Below are 25,990 nucleotides of genomic sequence, written 5' to 3' on the forward strand. Positions count from 1 at the left end.
CAGTTGTAGAAACGAATTACATTTGACATCATGTGAACGATTGCAAGCTTGCCTCTGCCCCGAATATTGAATCGTGTACTGGGGGGAATTAGGGCACCATTGGTCTCGATAAAGTAGCTACATGCTAAGTGAGATCCTAAATTAGAGAAAAGATGACTCGAGGCCTTCCATGAAATGGGTTTCAGATATTGAACAATGCTTGTACTTTTACTAAGAATGTATTACATAATAAACAATTTGCTTTATATGTGCATATACACACATATACAGTGTTAATGCGCTGTTTACTTTGTGCTCTCCCAGCATATTAGCTTGTCGACGCTCCTTTCTGGTGTTTGCCAGCTAAACTTTGACTAGGTTGCCGTGCGGTTTCCATGGCAACCCACCGTGTACTCGCGACCCACCGCAGCCGCTGAAAAGATATTGTGCTTCTTCTCCAACGTAAGATTCAGCCGATATACTTTCTCTGCGTTTGTGTAACTTTTATCAAGCTCCGGAAAGAGTAAGCTCGAGTTATTCAGTCTGCGTGTGGAGTGCCTGTGGCGTGACTTGTAGCCTATAGCAGCTCTTGAAGCCACACCGCTTTGGTTTCCACGGCATCCAAGCAACATTTTTGTGAGCCAGCAGCCTTACTGGTGTTACATTTTTATACCCAGTACAACATGGAGCCACTCCGCAATTACACAGGGGACGAGAATGAATTTCACTCAGGTCTGCAATTATAAATAAATAGCAGAGCCATCCATATGTGCGTGTAGGCGGCCGTGTTGTAGACATGCTTTGGTTTCTGTCCTCAAAAGACCAACACAACAGCAGCAGCGGGTTTGAACCAGCTCGACCTCCTCTCAGTGCGGACCCCTGTGACTTCCTGCTGGATGCCATTGACGCTCAGCTGGGGAACTTGCAAGTCGGTCATTTTCTGCTCTAAATCCGACATGACATATTCGGTGACTCAATAAGCCTGATTGACTAAATGCACGCAGGTCAAGAATCGGCAACTTGACCGCATCGATTCAGGTAATGCACTCCTCATGAAATATTTGAATGCTATTTCAACGTGATTGTTGATGGAGGTTTTTCCCAACTCTTGTGTTCAGCCCCACTTAGATTGAGTCTGTCTCCGAGCAAAGATACCGGTCTTGGCAGCACAGTGTCCCAGACAAATGACACCCCCATGTCTTGTCTGGATCTGCAAGTCACTCCAGCAGTTGAACAAACAGCAGGTAAGATGTAAGTTGTACCTACTGTTGTTGTCACATCAACCTGAGGTAGTTCTTTCAAAGATGTTCCTATTGCAGGTTCAGTGATGACTTAAACTCTAGATCAGTATTTAAATTTTCATTTTTCCTCATGAGAAGAATTCTCTTAAATCACCATCCATGTCTGCATGAAACTATTTTCTTCCACGGGGCAAAATGTCAATCTTGGTAGAGATCTGCAATATTTTAGTTCTCATATTTTACCGATGGGCTTTTTATTATTTGCATGAACCCCATTAAGCGGACAATTTAAATGAATAAATTAATTTATTTCAGTGTTGCCCCAGTTCAACTTTGAACAAAAATGTTGCTCATGTACGAGTCTGATTTTTTTTTCCCCTGTAGACAGCACAAGCTCCGTGGCTCCCGCATCACATGAGGTGGCCACGTGGGAACTGGACGTACGGACAAGCAGCAAAGTGCAGATGGAGAGTCACAAGGAACAGGTCATGTGGAGACTAGAGAGACTTCTTGGAGACACCTGTAAGCAAGGGACAATGTCAAGTGACCCTCAGCCGCCTTCAGAAAGTATTTGCACTGAAGACTTTGTGAGGTGCTTTCGAGAGGTGATGGTTGAACTGGCATTGCCAGAGGGGAGCCTTGAAGAGCTCGACAAACAGGGGGAGGCTGAAAGGACTTTGATGACATCTAGCGGGGACCCTTGCCTGAGTCGCCAAAACACTCAAAAGGGTGTCAGAAGTGAAACAACTACAAATGTGAAAAGTAGTAAACAGGAGCCAGAACAAAGTGAGGAACTCGAAAGATGTCCTTCTGAAACATCTGGAGTTCAGACTTCACATGTTGGTGAGGAAAGAGGAGTCACACACACAAATTTAACAACAGTCTCCCTGGCGTCAGTCTTGTGACTCGTCTCAACTGAGTGACAGAGCCATCATTTTACTGGGCTTTTTTTCTTTCAGTCTTCTACAGCACAGAGGTGGAAAAAGAACATCAGAACCCAAAGCACATTTTTTCTCCGAAGGCCAGGTGCTTAGCAGGTACCAAACACACAGTACAGTATTTGCATGCGCCATTGACATATCCAACCCTAGAGCCGTACCTTTACAAGACAACAATGATTAGTTTTGAGTGACGCTGTCAGAGAGGTGTTAAAATATGTTTGTTATTGTGTGCCCGCACACTGGCTTAGTAGTTAGCATGTCTGTCCGTTACAATGCTGTCCTTTGTGTCACAGGAATACCTGTGCGGAATTTTGACACGGTGTCCGTGGACAGTGACCTTGATTCGGTCTGTACAGATCAGGTCAGGCAGCACCTATGCAGACGGGCTGGTAAGCGTTATGACAGAAGGTGGAAAGAAGACAATTTAATGTCATCTATCGAAAGTGTACAGTGATCCCTCACTATTTCGTGGTTTGTTTATCACGACTTCATTGCATCGTGGATTTTATCAAACATATTGAGAGAGAGAGAGAGTTTATAAGAAGAAAAGCAGGTCTCTTCCATCCTTAATTGTCTAATCATCCTTAATTGACTAATCATAAACACGTCTGCTGCACACGTGGGATGCTGGCCTGTGTGTGTGTGTGTGTGTGTGTGTGTGTGTGTGTGTGTGTGTGTGTGTGTGTGTGTGTGTGCGCGCGTGTTAGTGCGCTCTGCTCAAGCGCAAAGGCCCACGTGGGGCAATTTGGTTTATTTTATTTTTTTATGTGTATGTTAATTGGTCGCTACTTCGCGGATTTTCGTTTATCACGAGTGGTTTTGGTCCCCATTAACCGCGATAAACGAGGGATTACCGTATACAGTATCAGCTCGGCTGAACAATGAATGGCAAAATTCAATTAAATCTAAAACTGCCAAGTTTTGCTACATTTAGGATTGCACTCTCACATGTCTCCTGTAAAACACACACACACACACGTGCACACACGGAATGACAGTGAGCAACCCATACTTGCTTTAGGATTTGACTTCCTAACCGTGGCATGAATGATGACTAATGCTCTTTGTCGGCAAAGTTCAAAAACCCACAGGAGCTGTGCAAAACAAAAGTACTCGCTGTGAAGCACAGCAAAAGTGCAGGTAAATAGCTCGGAAGAGCACAGCAAAGCACACTGTGCGTATTTGTCCCTATATGATGATTATTCTGATGCGTATCATTTATTTTTCATTGCTAGGCCGATGAAATCTTTGGAGGATGATGACAAGGACACTGATGAGGAATCAAATGGACACTGGAGCAGGCGGTCCGAGCTTGAGAAGGCGTCAGAGAAGATGCACTCAGCTTGGGAGAAGATGAGCGAGCGCCTCTCCTCGCTCAGACAAGTATTTTTCCGCCAAATGGCGTGCATTTGCTCAGCTGCGGGTATACAAACCATGATTGTGTACGTCTGATTTAGAGATGTGAGAAAGTGGAGGAGACTCTTCGCATGAAAAAGTCTCATTTAACCGAGGTGGAGCTCTCCCTTTCTGAGCTGCAATTGAGAAGAAAGGTAACGTGTAAAATATTCATTCGGCCATTTATCAGGAAGACAAATGAAAGCGTGTTCTACTTCTATTTCCCACCAGCATGCCTTTCATGATCTTGAGCGACTCAGTGCAGAGACCGGGCACCTAGAGACAGAGAAGAGGCAATTAGAGGTTGCGCTAAAGGATTGTAAGGCAGAGATAAACTCATTAAGGTATGAATTCAAACACTGCCAGCCTAATGGAGTCCTGTGATGAGACACGCTGTCTGTTGTGCTGTACAGTTGCCAGCTGCAGAACCTTCAGAGGCAAAAAGAGTCCCACCTCCGCAAAGTCAGAAATTTGCAAGAAGAGCTAAAGAAGAGAGAACAACTCAAGCAGCTGTCCTGCGTGGAGGTGGTTCCCGTTGCTCAGCGGTGTGTCAGCTCCTTTCTTGGCGCACTTGACTTATTCGTTCACAAACAGACCAACAGAGCGACGTCGGAGCTGGAGAGACAGTTGGGTTGTGCCAATGCTGAACTATTCTCTGAGCGACGGCGGGCAAGAGAGAAGCAGGAATCCATGCAACAAGTAAAATATGACCACAGTATAAACGGGTTGGCGTCACAACAAATGGAGAAACATCAAATATTCCAAGTCTGTACTTTTGTGTTAATAATTTTATGTTGAGCAGATGCTGGAGGAAACTTGCGAGGAACTCCTGAGGGCCTCCGAGGCACAGACTTCCCTGAGGAACAGATGCTCTTCTCTAGAAGAGACGCAGAAGCAGAAAAAGGAGGAGATTGAGGTGATTACTTTGACGTGAGCAATTATCGCAACTCTCTTGCCATTGTGTTGCTATTTCCAGGCCAGCAAATATGCGTGATACTTTGACAGAAGCACCGTTTCGATTTCACTTAGAATCTAGAGTGTCAAGCACAGGAGCTACAGGGAAGGCTTGGAGCATGCACGGCCAAGGTGGACACGCTTGAGAAATTGTTGGGCCAGAAGGAGCAACAACTGCGAGAACTACAGGAGCAGCACGGAGGCTTGCAAACAGAAAGAGAGCGACTGAAGGGAGAGCTGGAGTTCCTAAAAAGTCAACAGCACAGTGCTCTTCAAGAAGCCAGAGAACACGCCCATACCGTGATGGTGAGCGTTTAAAATCGTCACAGTATCCAGAACATTCCAATAAGCGCTCAAAAAATATTTCAGGAGGCGGCGTTGAAGCAGCAGAGGAAAGATTTAGTCTCCATTCATGAGCAGCAAATACAAAAGGTGAGAAATCCGCCTAAAAGTAGCTCGATTAAGATGTTTGGAGCCGAGTCAGTGAAGCGCGTCGAAAACAAACACAGCGAAGGCATGAACGTCTATGATTGGTCAAATCTCGTTAGCTCAAGAAAGATGACGCAAAGGCACTGAAGAATTCACTGGAGCACCAGAAGGAGGAGTCGAGGAAACGTGAAGAAGAGCTGCGGGCGCAAACATTACAGACGGTGCTGTACTGCGAACCGTTTGACGAAACTCTTCGCGGTGACACTACGTGAACACTTTGCTCCTCTCTCATTCAGGTGCACAAAGCCATAGATGAGGAGAGGAGGAAGTGGGAGGCGGACAAAATTGCAGCCGTACACTTCCACCGTGGTTTACTGGAGGAGCAGAACAGGAGGAACCTGGAAATTGCTCGGAGCGAGCTACATCAAGAGAAAGCCAATGCGTTGACGCTTCAGCGTCGAGTGGCGGAGCTGCAAAGCGTAAGTTGACTTTCGCTGATTGGGCTTGCGACACAGCTTCGCCATCCCATCAGCTGTTCTTGTCACTTTCATAAGCGCGTGCAGGAGCTGGAGGCCGAGCGCTGCGTGCAGCAGCGAGAGCAGGAGTCTCTGCTCTCGGCCGTTTGCAAGTCACTAAAGCAGGAGCGGCGGGACGAGCTGGACAAATTGCAGAAACACATGTTGCAGGTACAAGATATCCTCTGCGACCATAGCAGAAAAGTGAACGAGTAGGACCTTTTTTTTGTAGGAAAGTGGCAAGACCGAGCTGCAGCTTGAGCAGGCTGAGCGGAAGGCAGAGGCAGAAACGGAGAGGATTGGCAGGATGCTTGAAGAGCAGCGGATCAGCCATCTTGACGCTCGAGCTAAGCAGGAGCAGCAGCTCGGGGTCTGGGCTCAGGAGCTGGTGGCCCAGTGCGAGTTTCTACGCCTCTTGATCGAGAAAAATGGAGGCCAACAAAACGCGGTGCAGCTCCCTCGCAGGTATAATTTCCCTCAAGGGTGCACGGTGGTTCTAAATGTTTGTCACCCTCAGACGTGCACTGTCCTATTATCGCAAAGACGCACAACAGTTTCATCGAAAAACAATAAAGCAAATGTATTGTTCAAAAACTGCTTTTGAAAACATGAAAATGTTACTCATAGCTTGGTACAGAGCTCTTCTTTTTTGGAAAGTCCCTTAGCTACTACACGTACGTTGTATATTCCATGTGAGAACTCGCGACAGAGAGGTGCATGAATTCTGAATATCTGAACTCCAACTACCGTATTTTCTGCACTGAAAAACGCACTGGATTATGAGGCGCACTTTCAATGAATGGCCTATTTTGTAATTTTTTTCATATATTGCACGCACTGGACTATAAGGCGCAATCTACAATGCATCCACTAGATAAAGCTACAGGTACCTCTTTGTCCGTCTCCGTGCCTTATCTTCTTCCGTTAGACTCGAGAGGCGTTCATGACCGCCTCCCAAAAACGTAAATTAACGATTACTTCAAGGAAACTATGAAAATTGAAAATACAGTAACTCATCAAAACAGAAAATCACAAAATACATTCTATAGCCCCCCCCCCCCCGACAGAATTAATTTTGGCATTTCCTTGAGTGTAGCTGCAACAGACGATCAGATGTCAGTAAATTGGAGCGACACAGTTCACTGAACCAACAGCAAGTTATAACATTGTAAGCATGTCTCCAGCAAGGAGCCATCTTGGGGTCGACATATTAGCGTAATGACCATACACAAGGCGCACCGGATTTTAAGGCGCGCCGTGAGCTTTTAAGATAAGAAAAGATAAGAAAACTTTTACGAGTCTCGCAATGGAGAAATTCCCAATTCACAGCAGCAAAGTTATGAAAGGAAGAAGTAGACAGTAGTGCGGAAAATACGGTAATCGTCTTTCTGACGCATGTCTGTCCAAATAATTATCCAGATAAAAGGCCAAGTCCGACCTACGATGAATGTCCAGTATTTTACCGTAAATTGTTTACCGCAGATTCCCAAATGTGTTCTATTTATTTCTAAGATGGTGTATGATGCTGCAGTTAGTTGAACAGTCATTCATTATAGTAAATATTAGTATGGAAAAAAATGTATAGGCCATGTATATGAAACAAATAAGTAATACGGCGCTAACCGAATGTACTTTCTTGTGCTGCGCGAGGATGTATTCTTACGCCACTTTGCAACTTGGGTCACTGGATGCAATTCTTTACCCCAAAATGTCATCTGCCACTGCTGTAGTAAACTAAGGCGCCCTTGTCATTTTTTACGATACCTATCCTAACCCCACTTTTTCCCGACCCTCCAGTTGGGGGGAAAAAAATGAAAACATTCCTGACAAATACATTGCGTGTTCCAGCTCTACCATCGATGAGGCTCTTGCCCAACTGAAAGCTCAACAAGAGCCCTTGAAACATCTGATTGAGTACCTTCATCAAGAGTTTGATTCTCAAAGGCAAGCAAGTGAACAGCTGCTCAAAGACAAGGTGTAGTTTGCTCGAGTGAATATCCATTTGCAGCCCAGCTAGGTATTGGACTGCTAAATTCATATTTTGCTTCCAGGAGCGGGTGTTGAAGATTCAGAGGGAACAGATGAGAATGGAACAAAAGCAAGCCTTGGATTCTCTGAAGAAACGTCTCATTCAGGTAAAACACTTCTACTGTGTGTGTGTGTGTTAAGAAACTGGCCTATGTGTTGCCAGAATGGTTTGCTGGATGATTCAAATGTCAAATTTCATTGACCCAGGATCACGTTGAGGAGCTGAGTAGTTTGAAATGGGCTTATTCGAGTGCCGCCGGACTGGAAGCCTCACTTCGCAAGCAGCTGGAGGCCAAAGACATGGAGCTGAGGCAAGTCCAAAGGAACATGACTCAGTGGAAGGAACAGACCACCGCTCGACTGGCCTGCAAGTTTGAGGAAGAGTTGACAGCCGAACTGGAAAGGTGACATGCATATCAGGGCAGAATGTGTCTCTCAGAGTGCAGCAGTTTTTGTTGTTGTTGTTGTTTTAAGCACACGACGACTCACATCCATGGAGCGCCAAATCTGTCTGCCTGGATCAAAATCCAACAAAATCGCATTCGACCATAAAACCTCCTTTACCCCAGTCTGAAATTTCGGCTAAGCAGAAATGCCCAGTGAGGCGTGCATGGCGCGCCTACCAAATTCACAAACGCAGCGAATTAGTCCATTGCACCGGCACAAAAATGACAAAGCGCCCGTTTTTACGCTGATTATTGCTGGTTGTGTATTTAATATATTTTAAATGTGTCATTCATTTTTGCCATCCCACAGGTGCAGATCAAAGTTATTAAGGGGCAGGTAAAACTGTATAAACCTGTTGAAGAATAGTTTGCTAATACTACTAACCAGCATGACCTCACCTGTACTCACATCGATATGTCAGATTAGCCCATTGATGTCACATCTGGAGTGTGTCGGCCTCTGTAGGCGTCAGCTAACACCCCCACTGTTCACTGATGGCAAATGCTCACTTTCCAAATTGGTGATTGTGCATCTTTTTCAGAAAGACGTCCATGAATGAAGAGGAACAGCTGAGGACGGAGGGTCAGAGAAAGCTTAGTGCAAAGGTACCTGGGGATGAACGCGATGTCCAGAATGATTTCGCTTTGTCTCCATTAGCATCATGATGCTCACCATTCTGACTGTTTGACCTTCTTTTAGGCTGCCTCCCCCCAGACCTCCTCGGACTTGGCCTCATTAAAACTTGTGCATTACTTGCAGAGCAGAGTCAAGCAGCTCCGTGTAGAGAACCAGACGTGGGTGCCAACAGGACCAAACCTTCCTACAGTGAGTGCTTCCTTTTTCAATCTGGTGACACGTTTGTGTGATCAATCAAACATTTTCCCAGTAGTGTATAATTGCTACTCAATTTTTCTTTTTTAAATAGCACAACCATCAAGAGAGTAGGAAGGCCTGAGTCCCCCATTCATGAGGTTCAACCGCAAGTTAAGAAACGTCACATGCTTCCCAGTATTATTGTCTTTCAAAGTGTTTCTTTTTCATTTTCATTCAACGATGAATCATTCATTCACTGTTCCCTGTACTTAAGATAGCAGGTCACAGTGACCAATGACACAAGCAAAGTTTTAGTCATCTTTTGAACTTTCCGCTCTGTCAAGGTTTTATGCTTCAACGTGCAAGAGGTTTACAGATTTAACATGAAAAATCTCATAAAACTCTTCTTTGTGGGATTCCCTTATATGCTCATAAATGTTACGTAATGTTAAGATGGTACATGCAAAGGCCAAATGGTACAAAGGCACAATATGTAACTTACATACAGCTTTCGTACGAAACGTTTCATCAAGGATATGAACTAGCTTTATTGTTGTATATATGTTAGTTGCTCCATGTACAGCACTTTGTATGCAGCGATGGCTGTTTGAAAGTACTCTATAAATACAGTTGAGTTAACACCAGAATCGGAATTGGTGTCAGAGTGCCAAAAGATGCTCGGTTTTTCATGCATACTGTTGTATAGCACATTTTTGATAAAGGATGAAGCACACTTTTATTAGAAAACAAATACACAGTCAACATGTCTCACTTGAATACTGCTGCAAACATGCAGGGGGAAAAAAAACAAAAAATAAAAATAAAAAGGGAAATTTCCAGGATTTTCTAAATTCAAAGCCCACAAAGGATACTTGCTCAACAAAAGGGAAATCTGATCCTTCAATCACAACAAATCCAGCTTTGACACAAAGTCATGCACGTTGTTGGCCTGTATTGAACATTGAGGAATCACATTCCGATTCATGATGGCAAAAGTGTACAAAATCAGGGGCTGCTCACTGGTGATTAACTAATGACACCTCCAAACTGTGTAATGTTTACCAGACTTTGGCAAATGCTGAGATCAAACTTCTTCCTCTACCCTGACACAGGCTGCGTGAATGATGCTGTGAAATGCAAACAAGGCATCATGACAGTTGTCTGCGCTTATATTCAAGCTGCCAAATGTCACCAAAGCAGTGGATGATTCCCAACAATTTTCAAGTGGCTAAGCTAGCCCTCGAGCAGGAGAAATCCAGACGCGTCCGAGCAATCTTATACTTTCTTACATTTCCATGTCCTCCTCTCCACAGCTTACTGCGACAGGAAGGTTATGAAGAGGACACTGTGCTTCGGCGTGGGCGACGTGCGGGGTGGGCGAAGGACACGGAGTTGGGGTCGGTCGCAAAACAGTCTGTTGTTTCCTCTGTTTCTGTAAGGAGCCTTTTAGTCTGCGACAGAAGGGGTCTTCGGGTGGCCGCCACAACACCAACTCCATGCAGGAATGGCTCCTAAACATACGAAGGGTCAGGAGTCAGTGGCACATTGAAATATCCAGCGAGCGTGTGTTCATTTTAGATTTCATTCAGCAACTTGAAAGCAGAGGAGAACATACACAGATTGGGCGACTGTGTGTGGCAGAATGTCGCTGAAGCCTCGTTGCAGGCCTTCCTTCAAACTGTCCGAGATGACCAACACCGGCCTTCGTTGCACGGGCTCCACATCCAGATCCTCGTCATCGTCCTCTAACGTTATTCTGCTCAATGATAGATCAGACTTAAGGCGCTTTACATGCAGCACTTGGTTTTCAAGGCGCCCAGCTCATGGTAGGGGGCAGGAGAACTTATGCAAACTTGCAAATATTTGTCACGTTTGCTAAGCAACCAAACAGGAAGTAGCCGTGTGCATTTTCCTGCTGGTTTAGATGTCAATTAGGCCGCAGCTTGGCAAGGTGTATTTTTCACGGTTACAACGGAAAGCCCCCGCATTGCTCAAACTGTAATCAACAGGAGATATGGTACCAGTGAAAAAAGTGCAGCATTGCTAAATTTTATTGAAAGCGAACAATTTTATTGTTAAATGTGAAATCACATTTTTATCATCGAATTGGTGCAGATCTCCGTCCGTCGCTTCACCACATTTGTCTCGTTTCCCAGAGCTCATGACACTGGACCAACACGCATGATTTTGTTCCATGTTCTCTTTGCTATTTTAACTGTACAGCTTGACTATAATCTGTTGCCACTCTATCGATTGATCAGTGATTGGGGAGGTCTACTGTGGTAAGCACAGTGTGAAAAGGCCTTTAATGATGTTCTCGTGTGATACTTTAACTTCTCAAACTTGCAACCACTAACTTAGAGTGGGGGAGGGGGGCTACCACAGTAGTTATACAGTGCATCCAATATGCATTCACAACAAAATGGAATAAAATGATTTGATTTTCTTCCTCAAAATCTTACACCTTATTACAACTTTGATTTTTTTCCCTTCAATGTTTTTTGTTTTGTGCAAATTTAATAAAAAATAAAATTTTAATTTTAATCATGCACCTTTGGCAGCAATGACTTATGTCATGCCACAAGTTTGGAAAGTGGGAAACTGCAGAATATTCAGTAATACTGCAGCATCCAGAAAGACAACACAGCACAGGGGAAGCTAACGAGCATGATTGTTCACTTTTGTCATTTCTAGCCATGTATCCTCAGATGTTAAGACCTCAACATTTCACATCATGGTTTTGTTGACCAAAGTAATGAGAATATGCATGAAGAAACACAGACGATTACTAATACACACACCAAAAGCATTCCAAAATGTTTCCTTTAGAATACAAGAAATACTATATCAGTACCCCTATAACCGTTTTGCATTTTATTATTATTTGTTCTATTATAAACTGACAAAATGAGAAGTTGTAGCAGTGTTGCGGAACAGACTGGGACCTGTTGCCTTAAAGTGTAGAACACACGCCTGAAAATGTAAATGCATTTCAAGTACTGTACACCATTTCCCCGCAATGTTGCATAGTGCATACCTGTTTTCAATCTCCTGAAGTCTCCGCTGTGCTGCTTCGATCTCCATGCAGGAGCTCTCCGTCTCAGGTCGCGATGGGGAAGAAGAGGATAGGGGAGTCAGGTTGTGAGTGGCTGGGCAAGGCTGTGGTGGAGCATGGGTGGCTTCTTGGGTACACAAAGGAGGACAATTATTTGGAGCAGGCCATTCAGGACTCCTGGGGATGTGCGAAATGTCCAACTCTGTTTCCGCTGTTAATCTCCTCCTTTTAGCAAGACATCCACTGAGAAAATAGGAAAAAGGTATTGAGGGAAAAAAAATCGAACAGACTGTATGATAACCACACCTGTCTTATACATACTCATCATCAACTCTCCTCCTGTGCTTCCTGAGGCACCTTGTCTCCCAACTGCTGTGACAGAGGACATAGATTGCACACATGATCATTTGTTGGCAGCAAACTGTTGAGAATACTGTATGCAAAAAAACCCAACTAAATTGGTTTTTACCTGTTTGGCAGCATTCCTCTTGGTAAATGGCCAGATGTACTTGGAGTTCCAAGATCTAATTCAGGCAGGCTTGTGGACCCCGAGAACGTGTACATGCTTGGTAGAAAACCCGCCTGGCTGCTTGTGGTCGCCAAATGATTCATGATATGGTCCAGTCGGCGAAATTAGCATTTAAAAAAAGGAGGTGAAATGTGAAAAGAAAACTACAGTTTTGATCCGCGGAACTGTCTTCTTATTACTGAGCACTTTCAAGTAATTATTGCCACTTGAGTGTTGGTAAACAAGTCAGAGAGATGTGTCCAGACTGGGCCAACTCTCTGCATACCCGCTGCGCATTTAAACAATACCTCTGAGAATATCTGGACAAGATCTGCAGCTGTGACAGTTATAACATGTCACAAATCATAACATCATCCAGCTAAATTAAGACCTTTGGCGGACGACCAGGTGCAACCAACTGCCCTTCCCCTTTTCTCAATGTTGTTTTCTTTTTTGCTAGCTCGTCTCCGTTCCGTTCAACACCAGAGTAATAAAAGGAAATGAAACACTAAACGTGCACAACCTTACGAACCTATTAAAGTGACCCCACTTGCAAGCAACGTCCAGTGTATGGTGGCCTCCGCAGCGAGTAGTAAACTTACTGCTAGGTGGACATAGCACGGGAGCCAGACGCGCCGGAAGAGTCGACGAGATTCTGGAAACGGCGCAAGGAACGATGGGAGTTGTCGTTGTTGACGAATAGACAGCAGTGAGAGCAAAACATGTCGTTCGTCAAAACGCGCAGAGTTGATCCTCCGTTACCGCTCTGACTTAAACACCGATACCGTGCGTGAGACATATCAAAACTCTGCAGAACGTTTAAACAAGACCGTTTGGCCCAAGTTCCGGATGATTGTCCCTCTCTTATCTCAAAGTGCAGGTCACGTGACACCGCGGAGCTCTTCATCAGCCCAGCTCCCTAACTTGTCGCTCTACTCTGGACTGACGCTTTTCGGAGGTAACGCATGACTCGATATTGTCAAACGCTTATACACGTTTGACAAAAATAACCTTTTGGATATAGGCCACATTTGCATGACATCATCCATTAGTTGTTTGTATGTAAACTGTTAGTGGAGCTTTAATGAGGTGCGATTAATAATTGAACGCCTACCGTTTTCCCCTCCGGTATATGAACACTTGAGGCCATTGTGTTGTTTATTCGAAAACTTGCATTATTTGTTCGAACATTGAAGGAGATTTATGGTGCTTTTTTTCGATTTTCTTTATTTTTGTCTTTTTGAAGGTAATCCAGGATGTATCATTTAGTTTTTGTTTTCGGGCTGCTGGCGTTGGCCTCCAGTTTACCTTGTGGTAAGTGAAGTGTTATACTGTATACACCATCGTTCAAAGTGACGCTTTGAAATGTTTTTTTAAGACAATCATCTTTTTAAGTACATTAACTATTTCAATTCTGATTCATTTGATGTTCTTTGGAACATAAAACATTGCTCAGAATAAGATCTAACCCCCCCCATCAAAACTTGACAGTATTTTACTTTTGGCGTCTGAACTTGCGGAAGAATCTAGGTTAAAAACAAATGTGACTCACTGTTCTGGATGTTCCCCCATGTTGCAATTGCCATATGAGTGTTTCCCAATCTTTGAGCAAAGGCGCATTTGGCATTTAGAAAATCCTACATCACACCACCAATAGAACTACTACTAATAATAATAAAACCACAACTAGTCCCAAAGTTTAGAAAGTTTTTCATTCATTAATACTATAGAGTGTGTCCAAACATTTGATTGTACTTGTCGTGGAACTAACTGCAGCTTGAGCTCTTGAACAATCTGAGTTCCACCCAACAGCTGGATCAAATATTTCCCTTTTCGAAAGATAATCATGTTAAATTTAGATTTTTTTTTTAATAGGGCTGTTTATTATTGTGGTTGTTGTTTGTACTTCTGTAGAACTGCCCCGGTGTCTTATATTTTAGTTACCTAATTAAGCTGTTATATATTAAGATTTAATAGCCTCTATATGTATATTATATTGCAAAAAAGTCAAATTCTCATGCCTTAGTTTCGCCCTAGTGTTATTGCTGAGGTTGCAATTGTGACTGTGCCACACTTTGAGCCTTCATGTTGATGTCAAGCTGCAGGTTATGTACTGCTTTTATGAACGTTGCAGCATTTTCTGTATGTTTAACCCAGATACTTCAGAATCCAACCAGGAGCTGCTGCTTTCACTCAATAAAGATCTCCTACGCTCACTGGAGGAACGGGAAGGACTTCCTAATCCCAGTGTCCACTTGGCATTACGGCTATCAGAACTCCACAACCTTTTAAAAGAGGGGGAGCATTTAAATAGACTGACAAGTCATTTGCACAATGACATTCAAAGGTAATTTGCCAGAATTGCCACTTTTTGAATTGATGTCCAATGTGACCACGCGATCAAAATGTCTTCCTAATCTTGCCATGTCATAACCTCTGTGTTCCTAAGCTTCCTCACTGGCAATCAACCTGTGGTTGGCCGCTTGGCATTGTACACTCTGGCCTTGAGGTCATCTTGCTTTGCCCTCAACACAATCACCTTCACGGTAGGCGACAAGAGTGAGACTCTGCTGACGCACCTCAAGAAGCAGATGGAACAAGAGAAAGAATACATTACATGTATGTTCACTTTCTTTTTTGGGTTTAAAATGCTGTTCAACCAGCTCGTCATTGTCAGAGTGCAGGTCTTTGTTTAACCGCAGTAGTTAAAAACATCTTCTTTTTTTTTTTTGTCATCTTCTGTGTAGTCAGCCAACGCCCTTTGACCAACTATTACCAGTATTCATTGGGTGTGCTTGCTCTCTGTGTGAGCGGCGTCAGGGTCAACAACCACGCTGTCAACAAACTCATCAAGGCAGTTGAACATGAGCACTTCACGTATGGAGATAGTGTGAGCATTGGTGGGTGAACCTGTTTTGAATGTCTGCTGTCATACTTCATACTGGGTGTAATTGAGAATTAAAAATTTGGACTCACAAATATTTCAGTTAAATACAGATAATTCCATATAATAAAAGTGCCATTAGCCTAAGTTTTGATAATTCCATCATACATCCCTCGTTTCTGTTTTATAGATACATATGCCATGGCTGCAATGGCCCTTCAGTGTGTGAAAAATTCAGAGAATTCTTTTTGTAGTGCAAAGAAATCCAGTTGCACTATACACAATGCTGCCGAGCTTGACACGGCCCTGACCAACATTAAACAGAAGCTGTTGGTGTCACAAAGGGCTGATGGTCATATTGGCAATGAGTTCAGCACTGGCCTCGCCGTACAAGTACGTACCCATTTTATTTTTTATTTTGTGGACCATGTTACATTTATGAGGTTTTCTTGTAGAGTGAGCATGTTCTTATACTTTTGTGGATTTTCTCCACATTCCAAATTATTCATATTAGATTAATTGCAGTATATAAATTGTCCAGAGGTGTGAAAGCCATCAGTTTGTCGATATGTACTCTGTCTGGTTAGACGGTGCCCAAAGTCAGATGGAATAGGCTCAAGCTGACCAATGATGCTAATGAGAACAAATTCCATAGAAAACAGTTGCCATTTAACCAGATTGAGACAGAAGATCTGTTTCCTGTTTACGCATCATGCAAAGCCCAAATCATCTTAAATGTTGTGTTCAGGCTCTAATAGCAATGGGCAGCCCGGTGTCAGAGTATGCCGCTTCAATGGAAGCCATGAGGAGAGATGCCAGAGGCAACAAATACCACAACCCCATGGCCATATCTCAGGCACTGCCAGCTCTGCAGCAGAAATCCTACTTGAGTGTTCAAAGCAAGGACTGCATCAATGAAGACAGTATGACCCGTGCTATTCTTTTACATCTGTGGTCTAGTGATTTTTAAGTTAGTGTTTACATGCTCACCTTTTGTCTACATACAGACACGTTGGCCCTTGAGCCCACCGACCCTGTTACCGTGTTGCCCAGTAAAACCAATGTGGCAGTGATTGTGGAAGTGGTGACATCATCTGGGACATCCAGTCTGTATTCACTAGATGTGCCCAAGGGAAGCTCTCTGTTGGAGGCCCTTAACCTCCTCAATGGAAAAAATCTTGGCTTCACGTGAGTCTTTTAATTCTGTGTGACTTATTCCAGTGTATTCTTGAAATAATGTTAAATGCTATGTGGAGCAGGTTTGAGACTGAGTCAAGCCTGTGGGGACCGTTCTTAAGTGTGGTGAATGGAGAGCGGGCCAGACAGGGCGACCGCAGATACTGGCACCTCGCCTCTGATGACACCGCTCTCACTGAAGGTGAAAACAAACGTGCATCTACTGTACAGTCATACACAATACAAAACTAAATTCCATCTTTTCTTTATATAATATGCACTGTTTCTGTGTTTCAGGTATCAGCGATTTCAAATTGAAAGTGGGCCAAAAGATCACCCTCAAAAACACAAGCTATTAATGGTGCCATTGATCATGAGTGATCAGTTTGGAACCAAAACAACTTTGATTTTCTTTCAGTACAATCATATGTAAATTGCATAAGTGATTAAATGTTTCTAATGGCTCCTCAGTATTATTGAATTGCAAATGTGTTTGACTGACAGTTGTGTCACAGATGAGTGCATTTTAAAAGAACACCATTCTGCAATAGTTCATGTATACATTTGCATTTAACAAGTATTGAGAGCGCGGCCCGGGAGTCCAGTGGTGAGCACGTCGACTTCACAGTGCAGAGGTACCGGGTTCAATTCCAGCCCTGGCCTCCATGTGTGGAGTTTGCATGTTCTCCCTGGGCCTGCGTGGGTTTTCTCCGGGTGCTCCGGTTTCCTCCCACTGACTGAACACACTAAATTGTCCCTCGGTGTGAATGTGAGCGCGCATGGTTGTTTGTCTCTGTGTGCCCTGCGATTGGTTCTGGGTGTCCCCCCCCTACTGCCCGAAGACGGCTGGGATAGGCTCCCTGGTGAGGATTAAGCGGTTCGGAAAATGGATGGAAGTATTGAGAGCGCTTATGGATATTTTAAGACCTGGGGATTTTATTTTTGAATGGCCCTCGAAACACCCTATATAAATGTGGTTGTTGTCTAACTCCGGGTGGTGGCCATTTTATAAAGCTTGCTGCTATTTTTTTAATTCAATTTGTTCAAATGTAATGAAAGGTGAGAATTTCATGTTTTCATTTCCAAATTACGTATATGGGGGGGGGGGGGGAATTGTACAGACGACGTGGACAAACGTGGCCGCGAACAAACTGGAAGGCTAGTAATTATGTAAGAATGCGGGATTGTTTTAACTGTTTGCTTCAAGCAGGCTTCTGCGATTCTCGATATCGTGTTCGATTAATTGTTCATTTGTATTTTGAAACTTTATACCGGAAGTACGCAATCTCAATCTCTTCCGGGGCAGTCTTTGTCATTCATTCGCTACCTCATTTCGAAAGATGTAGTCATATAACCACTCATTATAAAACGCAGTGGTACTTGTGCTACTACATTAAAAAATATTACATTTCGTTTGGTTGAGTCAAGTAGATGAAGATAAACTTTTTTTGTAGTTTGTAGCATGAATACTAAATGTCTCACCCCTACGAGAACGACACAGCAATAGTTGACACGAGTAGTGTCATTGCTACTTAGCGTAATGGTTTTCCTGCACCGATGCATTCTCAGTCGGTTTTACAAATCAAAACCGAAGGCAGGTGTCCTGCAGCTCCTGAGTCAGTGCGAGACCCGCAACAATTTTTCCCAAAAAGTTACTCAACCTTACCAGAACCGAGGTACCATGGCTAAAAGAACGTTCTCAGGTGCAGCAGCTTCAAATCAGGATGGACTGAAGAGGGTTTCTATTGAGGGGAACATTGGTAAGATCCGTCTTCGAGATATTGTGCATTTGCCACCTCAAGAGTTGCAACAGTTCCTTTGTGTTTGGAATTCTTAGCTGTTGGAAAGTCAACCTTTTCAAGACTCCTGGGAGCAGCTTGTCCAGACTGGGAGGTGGTTTCGGAACCTGTCAGCAAATGGCAGAATATTGTCAGCGGGGCCTCAAAGGTGCGGAGTGTGTAGCTTCCTCCTCATTAAAAAAAATTCAAAGTGTAATTCGGGCAGAAGTTGCTGGTGAATGTTGGCGCACTAACGCTGAACCGAATTGCTGTGGAATTCAAATGTACAATGTGAAACTCTTTTGATGTAATGATTTCAATCGGTAAATAAATGTAAAAGAAGAAGTAAATACAGTATGTAAATTGTCTTTTACACGATCTGAACATTTTCATGTTGCAATGTAGCATATGTGGATACAATCACTTCAGATTTTAAGAAAGTAAAAACGGCTCAATAAAAAAGTTAGTAATCGAAATGACAACATTGAAATTTTATTTCAAAACAATAAACCTTATAAGACCACAAAACATTATTATTATTATTGTCATTATTATTGACATTTTGTACAAACCCACAGTACAAGGTCTTTTGATTACTAGGCCTACTGCCTGAAGACACCCCCGCGACCCTTGTGAGGATAAGCGGATCAGAAAATGGATAGTTGGATGGATTATGGTAACAGTCTTTGAAAATGATGAAGAACTTGAGATTTATTGATGATGGAAATTCAAGGGATAGGTATTACAAAAGTTTAGACTTTATCCTCCTTTATGAAGATATGCATACGCGAGTAAATTGTGACCTAAGATTGAGTTGACTGCTGAATTTTTGTTGCGTTTGTTGAATGTTTTGCTTTGTTTGTGTGAAATGTCTTTCTTTCTCTTTTCTCACAAATGTGCATATATTGGAATCTTTTTTTGAGAAGTTTGAAATGGGTCAAAAAATAAGTAATATTGTGAAACAAAGTCAAAATGTGTGATTATTTCTGTGATCTCTGCTGTTTCCACTGCACAGGAAAAGACTGTGAGCAACCTGCTGGAGATGATGTACCAGAATCCTCAACGCTGGTCGTACACCTTCCAGACGTACTCGTGCATGAGCCGCTTCCAAACGCAGCTGCAGCCCGCGCCTGCGCGCTCGTTCCACTCAGAAGGAACGCCAATGCGGATTTATGAGCGTTCCGTCTACAGCGACAGGTCAGTTAGATGCTTGATTACACCCGAGGACTTGTGGCGCTATCTCGCCTGGTCACAGTGTAAGCTTTGCAAATGATCTAATAATGCTAACCTAATAGCATATGTTAAATATGAGTTAAGATGCAAAATCAACCTGTTTTTATTCATCTCAGGGTGCGGCCATATTGCCTTTTTTTTAATGATTTGTGCTTTTCCTTCCCAGATACATTTTTGCCCTGAGCATGTATGAACTGGGATTTATCAACTCGACAGAGTGGGCAGTCTACCAGGACTGGCACTCGCTGCTCGTCGATCAGTTTGGACACCAGGTGGCGCTAGAAGGCATCATCTATCTCAAAGCGCCTCCTGAGGTCTGCACAAAATCTTGCCATTGAAGGTATCGGGTTTGCGCTCTTGACAGCGTTTCATTCCTGACACACATGTATTTGTCAGAAATGCATGGAGCGCCTGCAGCTGCGAGGCAGGCCAGAGGAGAAGACTTTGCAGCTGGACTATCTGCAAAAGTTACACGAGCAGCATGAGAGGTGGCTTGTGGAGAAAACAACCGAGTGAGTGAACTGGTACTAAGCGACTCCTTCATACTTTCGAATGGCGTTTTCTCACTTGCGTTTCTACCTTAAAACATTAGAACCACCTACAGTTACATCGAGCCTTCTCTGATAGTGCCAGCCAAAAGTAAACAATATCTTTGTGACGGCAGAATTTCTGTACTGGACCTTGTCGAATGTTGGGATTGTAAAAAATAGTGTTTTTATAAATTATTTATTTTTTGGGCAAAAGTCGAACACTGGCTCCACTATCTTCTCCCAGGATCCATTTTGAGTCATTGAAAAAGATCCCCGTGCTGGAGCTGGATGCCAGTGTGGAGTTTCAGAGTGACCCAACAGCACAGGAGAACTTCATCAGACAGGTGAGATGATGGCTTTCAAATGGCTGCTGCTGTGCAAAGGTTCGCCACAAGAGGGCCCTATTTGACGTTGGAAATCCCGATTGTCCATTGTTTGCAGCGATTTTGATCCTTTAAATCTTTCCTCAGGTGAAGGATTTCTTCACTGCTTTATGAAGAGAGTGTCATTCGCACGTGCCAGTACAGCAGTCAGAACAGGCATGTGACATGAATCCTGGCAGAGATCCAAGCTCAATGACTCAGTCATGAAACGGTGGATAAAGAAGCGAAACTGCAGTTACCCTTTGAAGCACACCTGTTTTTAGAGTTTAGAATGTTTCTTGCAGCAATTTGTTCTGTTACATTTCATCAGGTATACATATGCTAACTAATGAGAGCTGCATCAAAAGTATGCCTTTAGACAGATAATAAAGCTCACTTATTAATGGACCCACCCTATTTCAATACACGAGAAGCCAGAAAATATTAGAAATAAATCTCTGAAATCTCTCTGCACCACTATAAACTGCAAATACATGACCACGATGTGTTTCAAACATGTCTAAAAGTGTCAAAAGTGAGCATTATTATTTTTGTAAAGGAACATTTTGGCTCTCATTATTCGTCTGCCTGACACTGTAATAATACACATCGATAGGGATCATTTTCATCACTTTTTTGAACTCGTCACTGTTGTTTGGGGTATTTGCTGCATTGCGTTTTCATCTGTGTGTTTTTTAAATACATTCCTGGATGTTTTTGTCTTAATAAAGTTTTCTCTTTTTCACTTTGGTGGTCTTCTCCTACTTCTACTTAACATTGAGGTGTTAATGGCTGTATGGCATCGTAGGTGTTAATTGTTAACCGATTGCTGCTTGTCCAGCGGATTAAGGCTTTTGGGTGACTATAAAAGCTGAGGGCGGTGTGACAGGACAATGACCTTGGCTAAATAGTTTTGTTTTGTTTTTTGTTCTGTTAGTGTTGGTCTCTGATGTGCTCTGGTGATCAGAGGGCCCACTGGGATGCCTGGAATGGCCAGGGGTCATCAAAGGGCGGCTGTCTGCTATAAAGGGGCCTGTCTTCTCTTCCGGCTGCACATCACTTCAACCTGAGACTAGCTGAGGAAGGGAAGAAAGGAAACCGTCAGCTCTCGCTCGCACTGTCACTCGAAAATGGCTGCCTACGTGCTTCTTTTCTGCTCTTTTGGCCTGGTCTTGTCTACTCAAAGGTCCGAGTATCGCGCAGGCCCAGGGAGCAGCGTAGCCACAAGGAACGTTTCCCTGCACCCTCGCGGCAGGTTCCCTCTGTACATGATGCAGCTCTATCGCTCGTTCAGGGCGGCCGACGTCCCGTCAATGGCGGCCGTCGTCACCGGTGGCAGTCGGCCAGCTCGAGAGTCGGACTCCGTCGTCAGCGTTATGGCAAATGGTGAGTCAACTGAATGGTTTTGTATTTGCTCCTCGTTTTTGCAATAGATCTCTGACTGCTGTTATCTATGATCTGACACCCCCAATCACCCCCGCCTCCTTTTTACAGCCCAGCAAGTGTCAAAATGTTTATTCCACTTTAAAGGCTTTGTCCATTTTACGTGTGAGGGTGTGTATATTAGCCCTCAGACGGCCTTGCACAGGGGGGTTCAATACACATCCTGTCCTGTCCCGCCGCGGTGTTTTGACATTTGTCCGAGGATCTGGTTTGTCCAGTCACCAAGCCTGCATCTATTATGGAAAGCCCTTTGAGCATTTATTCAATAGCCTTGTTAGCCAGATGAACGTCCATGTACTAGGACACACTTTAACTTCACCACTAAGCCAATTCAACACACTTGGAGAACAACAGTGTCTTCATCGTAAAGGGTTTGCCACTACTGTGGGAGATTTTGACAAATTAACAGGTTATTGAGGCAAAACTGTACACTCGTTCCCATTGGAATGCGAGTACTACGAATGACCGGGGTCATAATAGTTTTGAAATTTTCATGATCGTCTTTATTTCATTTTGACATTTGTTTTTTTTTAAATTTGTGAAGATGAAGAGCAGACCTTAAGCTGGATATTCAAATTTAGATTTTTTTTTTCCAGGTTACCATCAAGCGGGCGACAGATGGATCGTTACCTTTGACATGTCGTCTCTTTCGACCAGTGACAGAGTCCATTTAGCAGAGCTCCGCATCCGATTGCCTGCCCGATCCGCACACAAGCGGGCCGTGGTGGATTTGTATCACTCCCGGAAATGTGAGCATGCGGATGGCCCGTTGTGCCACGACGAACGCCTTCTCCTGGGGAGTGTCAGCGCATCCGCCAGCAAGTCTTCATGGAAGGTTTTTAACATCACAGCACTTTTGAGGTACTGGCTTTACCAAGGAGACAGAGTATCGAGCTGGGAGGCCTCGGCAGAACCTGAACCTGACCTTGGGAGTGGTTCTGGGGATTTTGAGCAGATACCACCCAAGGTTCTTTTCAAGAACCCAGGAAGGCAAAGTATTCGGGCAATGATGGTGCTCTTCTTCAAACATGACCTCCCTCAGGAAGGTCACTCGGCCTACAGCCTGCTGCACACCGTGGAAAACTCCAAGTACGTCACCATGGAGCGAAGCAGCGGCGAAAGCCAAAGCCGGCGCCACAAAAGGAACAGGATGGAGAGGGTGATGTTGGCGGCTGGCGGCGGCCCCACCGTGATACCGGAAGGCACGCAGCGGCCTCTTTGTCGCAAAGTTGACATGTGGGTGGACTTCGACCACATTGGCTGGGACGAGTGGATCGTGCATCCAAAACGCTTCAATGCTTATCGCTGCGAGGGGGAGTGTCCGACACCCCTGGACGAATCCTTCAACCCCACCAACCACGCGTACATGCAAGTAAGAAGATTTGACAGGTTGGTTCAACGTGATCACAAACAGAGCTGCTGACTCATGTTTTCTCTCATGTTGTTGTTGTTGCAGAGCCTTTTGAAATACCACCACCCGGAGAGGGTGAGCTGCCCGTCCTGTGTACCGACGCGCCTGGGCCCTCTGTCCATGTTATACTACGAGAACGACGATCTGACCCTGCGCCATCACGAGGACATGATCGTTGAAGAGTGCGGCTGTCACTGAGTGCCCAGACGAAATCGCCTGCTCAACCAACATTGTCCCTGGCAAAAAGGGTGGTGTGACATGGGGATCATTAGCCATACAGGGTGCTACTCAATACTTGATTCTGTCTTTACTATTTATAATCTATACTGTATATTTTGTACATAAAATATCCCAAATTTATTAAACATTTATTTTGACATCAGTGTTGTGCTTTTTATTTTCTGACACATTTGATTATCCATCCCCTCCATCCATTTTCAACACCACTTATCGTGAAGAGGGTGGCGCGGTGTTTGTGACGCCACCCTCTCACCCTGCATAGTAAGGCATTTTTGGCCGAAAAAAACCCGACCATGTATAGTCGGACCTTCTTTCTCACCTTAGCCGAAAAAAACGACGATGTATAGTAAGGCGTTTTTCGCCGAAAAAAACGACCGTGTATAGTAAGGTGTTTTTAGCGGGAAAAAACGACCATTTATAGTAAGGCGTTTTTAGCCGAAAAAACCCCGACCATGTATAGTAAGGCATTTTTAGCCCCAAAAAACGACCATGTATAGTAAGGCGTTTTTAGCTGAAAAAAACGACCATGTATAGTAAGGCGTTTTTAGCCGAAAAAAAACGACCATGTATAGTAAGGCGTTGTTAACCGAAAAAAACGACCATGTATAGCACGGCGTTTTTAGCCGAAAAAAAATGACCATGTATAGTAAGGCGTTTTAGCCCAAAAAAACGACCATGTATAGTAAGGCGTTTTTAGCCGAAAAAAAACGACCATGAATACTAAGGCGTTTTTAGCCGAAAAAAACGACCACGTATACTAAGGCGTTTTTAGCCGACAAAAAAAACGACCATGTATAGTAAGGCGTTTTTAGCCGAAAAAAACGACCATGTATAGTAAGGCCTTTTAAGCCGAAAAAAAACGACCATGTATAGTAAGGCGTTTTTAGCCGACAAAAAAAACGACCATGTATATAGTAAGAGGTTTTTAGCCGAAAAAAAACGACCATGTATAGTAAGGCATTTTTGGCCGAAAAAAAATTGATCATGTATAGTAAGCCGTTTTTAGCCGAAAAAAACGACCATGTATAGTAAGGCCTTTTAAGCCGAAAAAACGACCATGTATAGTAAGGCGTTTTAGCCGAAAAAAACGACCATGTATAGTAAGGCGTTTTTAGCCGAAAAAAACCGACCATGAATACTAAGGCGTTTTTAGCCAAAAAAAACGACCACGTATAGTAAGGCATTTTTGGCCGAAAAAAACCGACCATGTATAGTAAGGTTTTTTTGGCCCCCAAAAAACGGCCATGTATAGTAAGGCATTTTTAGCCCCAAAAAACGACCATGTATAGTAAGGCGTTTTTAGCTGAAAAAAACGACCATGTATATATAGTAAGGCGTTTTTAGCCGAAAAAAAACGACCATGTATTGTAAGGCGTTTTTAGCCGAAAAAAACGACCATGTATAGTAAGGCGTTTTTAACCGAAAAAAACGACCATGTATAGCACGGCGTTTTTAGCCGAAAAAAAAAGACCATGTATAGTAAGGCGTTTTAGCCGAAAAAAACGACCATGTATAGTAAGGCGTTTTTAGCCGAAAAAAAACGACCATGAATACTAAGGCGTTTTTAGCCAAAAAAAAACGACCACGTATACTAAGGCGTTTTTAGACGACAAAAAAAACGACCATGTATAGTAAGGCGTTTTTAGCCGAAAAAAACGACCATGTATTGTAAGGCGTTTTTAGCAGAAAAAAACGACCATGTATAGTAAGGTGTTTTTAACCGAAAAAAACGACCATGTATAGCACGGCGTTTTTAGCCGAAAAAAAATGACCATGTATAGTAAGGCGTTTTAGCCGAAAAAAACGACCATGTATAGTAAGGTGTTTTTAACCGAAAAAAACGACCATGTATAGCACGGCGTTTTTAGCCCAAAAAAACGACCACGTATACTAAGGCGTTTTTAGCCGACAAAAAAAACGACCATGTATAGTAAGGCGTTTTTAGCCGAAAAAAACGACCATGTATAGTAAGGCCTTTTAAGCCGAAAAAAAAAACGACCATGTATAGTAAGGCGTTTTTAGCCGACAAAAAAAACGACCATGTATAGTAAGAGGCTTTTAGCCGAAAAAAACGACCATGTATAGTAAGGCGTTTTTAGCCATAAAAAAGCCACCTCAAAAAAATGACCATGTATAGTAAGGAATTTTTAGCGTCAAAAACGACCATGTATAGTAAGGCGTTTTTAGCCGAAAAAAACAACCATGTATTGTAAGGCATTTTTAGCCCCAAAAAAACGACCATGTATAGTAAGGAATTTTTAGCGTCAAAAACGACCATGTATAGTAAGGCATTTTTGGCCGAAAATAAACGACCATGTATAGTAAGGTTTTTTTGGCCCCCAAAAAACGGCCATGTATAGTAAGGCATTTTTTTTCCGGCTAAAAACGCCCTCCTATACATGGTCATTTTTTTTCGGCTAAAAACGCCTTACTATACATGGTCGTTTTTTTTCGGCTACAAACGCCCTCCTATACATGGTCATTTTTTTTCGTCTAAAAACGCATTACTAAACGGTCGTTTCTTTTGGCTAAAAACGCCTTACATGGTAGTTTTTTTTTCCATCTAAAAACGGCTTACTGTACATGGTCTTTTTTTTGGGCTAAAAGCGCCTTCCTATACGTGGTCGT

General features: G+C 43.4%; 5 protein-coding genes across 13 annotated transcripts; 4 read left to right on the top strand and 1 right to left on the bottom strand.

Annotated features, from left to right (window-relative positions):
* The first annotated feature begins 77 nt into the window (after positions 1-77).
* On the top strand, positions 78-9,475 carry LOC147204856 (uncharacterized). 5 transcript variants are annotated; one of them, XM_086111547.1, is made up of 27 exons: positions 78-711; positions 801-907; positions 984-1,017; positions 1,098-1,223; positions 1,605-2,063; positions 2,180-2,257; positions 2,455-2,550; positions 3,238-3,301; positions 3,397-3,544; positions 3,619-3,711; positions 3,788-3,900; positions 3,970-4,081; positions 4,151-4,255; positions 4,359-4,472; positions 4,586-4,816; positions 4,880-4,942; positions 5,059-5,160; positions 5,236-5,418; positions 5,494-5,625; positions 5,687-5,919; positions 7,303-7,429; positions 7,506-7,589; positions 7,690-7,886; positions 8,239-8,265; positions 8,471-8,534; positions 8,629-8,754; positions 8,855-9,475. In XM_086111547.1, the coding sequence occupies exons 1-27, from the start codon at positions 663-665 to the stop codon at positions 8,882-8,884; spliced, it is 3,297 nt and encodes a 1,098-aa protein (XP_085967673.1). In that variant the 5' UTR covers positions 78-662; the 3' UTR covers positions 8,885-9,475. The 5 variants fall into 5 exon arrangements, with proteins under 5 accessions (XP_085967673.1, XP_085967676.1, XP_085967674.1 ...); XM_086111550.1 differs by having other exon boundaries at positions 8,689-8,754; XM_086111548.1 differs by having other exon boundaries at positions 5,503-5,625.
* On the bottom strand, positions 9,301-13,023 carry ccdc117 (coiled-coil domain containing 117). 4 transcript variants are annotated; one of them, XM_086111562.1, is made up of 6 exons: positions 12,908-13,023; positions 12,267-12,383; positions 12,119-12,169; positions 11,780-12,040; positions 10,358-10,498; positions 9,303-10,253 (listed from the first exon to the last, which is right to left on the bottom strand). In XM_086111562.1, the coding sequence occupies exons 2-6, from the start codon at positions 12,359-12,361 to the stop codon at positions 10,028-10,030; spliced, it is 774 nt and encodes a 257-aa protein (XP_085967688.1). In that variant the 5' UTR covers positions 12,362-12,383; positions 12,908-13,023; the 3' UTR covers positions 9,303-10,027. The 4 variants fall into 4 exon arrangements, with proteins under 4 accessions (XP_085967685.1, XP_085967688.1, XP_085967684.1 ...); XM_086111561.1 differs by having other exon boundaries at positions 9,304-10,253; positions 12,838-12,982; XM_086111559.1 differs by having other exon boundaries at positions 9,301-10,253; positions 12,119-12,166; positions 12,267-12,921.
* A 162-nt stretch (positions 13,024-13,185) lies between these two features.
* Positions 13,186-16,830, top strand: tcn2 (transcobalamin II). The gene is made up of 10 exons (XM_086111555.1): positions 13,186-13,263; positions 13,552-13,619; positions 14,463-14,652; positions 14,755-14,924; positions 15,053-15,205; positions 15,380-15,582; positions 15,938-16,112; positions 16,197-16,377; positions 16,449-16,567; positions 16,663-16,830. Exons 2-10 carry the CDS (start codon positions 13,562-13,564, stop codon positions 16,722-16,724), a joined length of 1,311 nt encoding a protein of 436 aa, XP_085967681.1. The 5' UTR covers positions 13,186-13,263; positions 13,552-13,561; the 3' UTR covers positions 16,725-16,830.
* Positions 16,831-17,580: 750 nt separating this feature from the next.
* dguok (deoxyguanosine kinase) lies at positions 17,581-21,350 on the top strand. 2 transcript variants are annotated; one of them, XM_086111557.1, is made up of 8 exons: positions 17,581-18,125; positions 18,203-18,312; positions 19,159-19,340; positions 19,543-19,690; positions 19,773-19,888; positions 20,151-20,250; positions 20,377-20,445; positions 21,206-21,350. In XM_086111557.1, exons 1-7 carry the CDS (start codon positions 17,906-17,908, stop codon positions 20,401-20,403), a joined length of 903 nt encoding a protein of 300 aa, XP_085967683.1. In that variant the 5' UTR covers positions 17,581-17,905; the 3' UTR covers positions 20,404-20,445; positions 21,206-21,350. The 2 variants fall into 2 exon arrangements, with proteins under 2 accessions (XP_085967683.1, XP_085967682.1); XM_086111556.1 differs by lacking the exon at positions 21,206-21,350 and having other exon boundaries at positions 17,588-18,125; positions 20,377-21,013.
* A 47-nt stretch (positions 21,351-21,397) lies between these two features.
* Positions 21,398-23,499, top strand: spaw (southpaw). The gene is made up of 3 exons (XM_086111554.1): positions 21,398-21,654; positions 22,308-23,083; positions 23,168-23,499. The coding sequence occupies exons 1-3, from the start codon at positions 21,399-21,401 to the stop codon at positions 23,318-23,320; spliced, it is 1,185 nt and encodes a 394-aa protein (XP_085967680.1). The 5' UTR covers position 21,398; the 3' UTR covers positions 23,321-23,499.
* The last annotated feature ends 2,491 nt before the right edge of the window (positions 23,500-25,990 follow it).

Source organism: Hippocampus guttulatus, chromosome 5, assembly GCF_054856545.1.
Source record: "Hippocampus guttulatus isolate MCC_2025c chromosome 5, RoL_Hgut_1.0, whole genome shotgun sequence".
In the NCBI taxonomy this organism is placed as follows: domain Eukaryota; kingdom Metazoa; phylum Chordata; class Actinopteri; order Syngnathiformes; family Syngnathidae; genus Hippocampus; species Hippocampus guttulatus.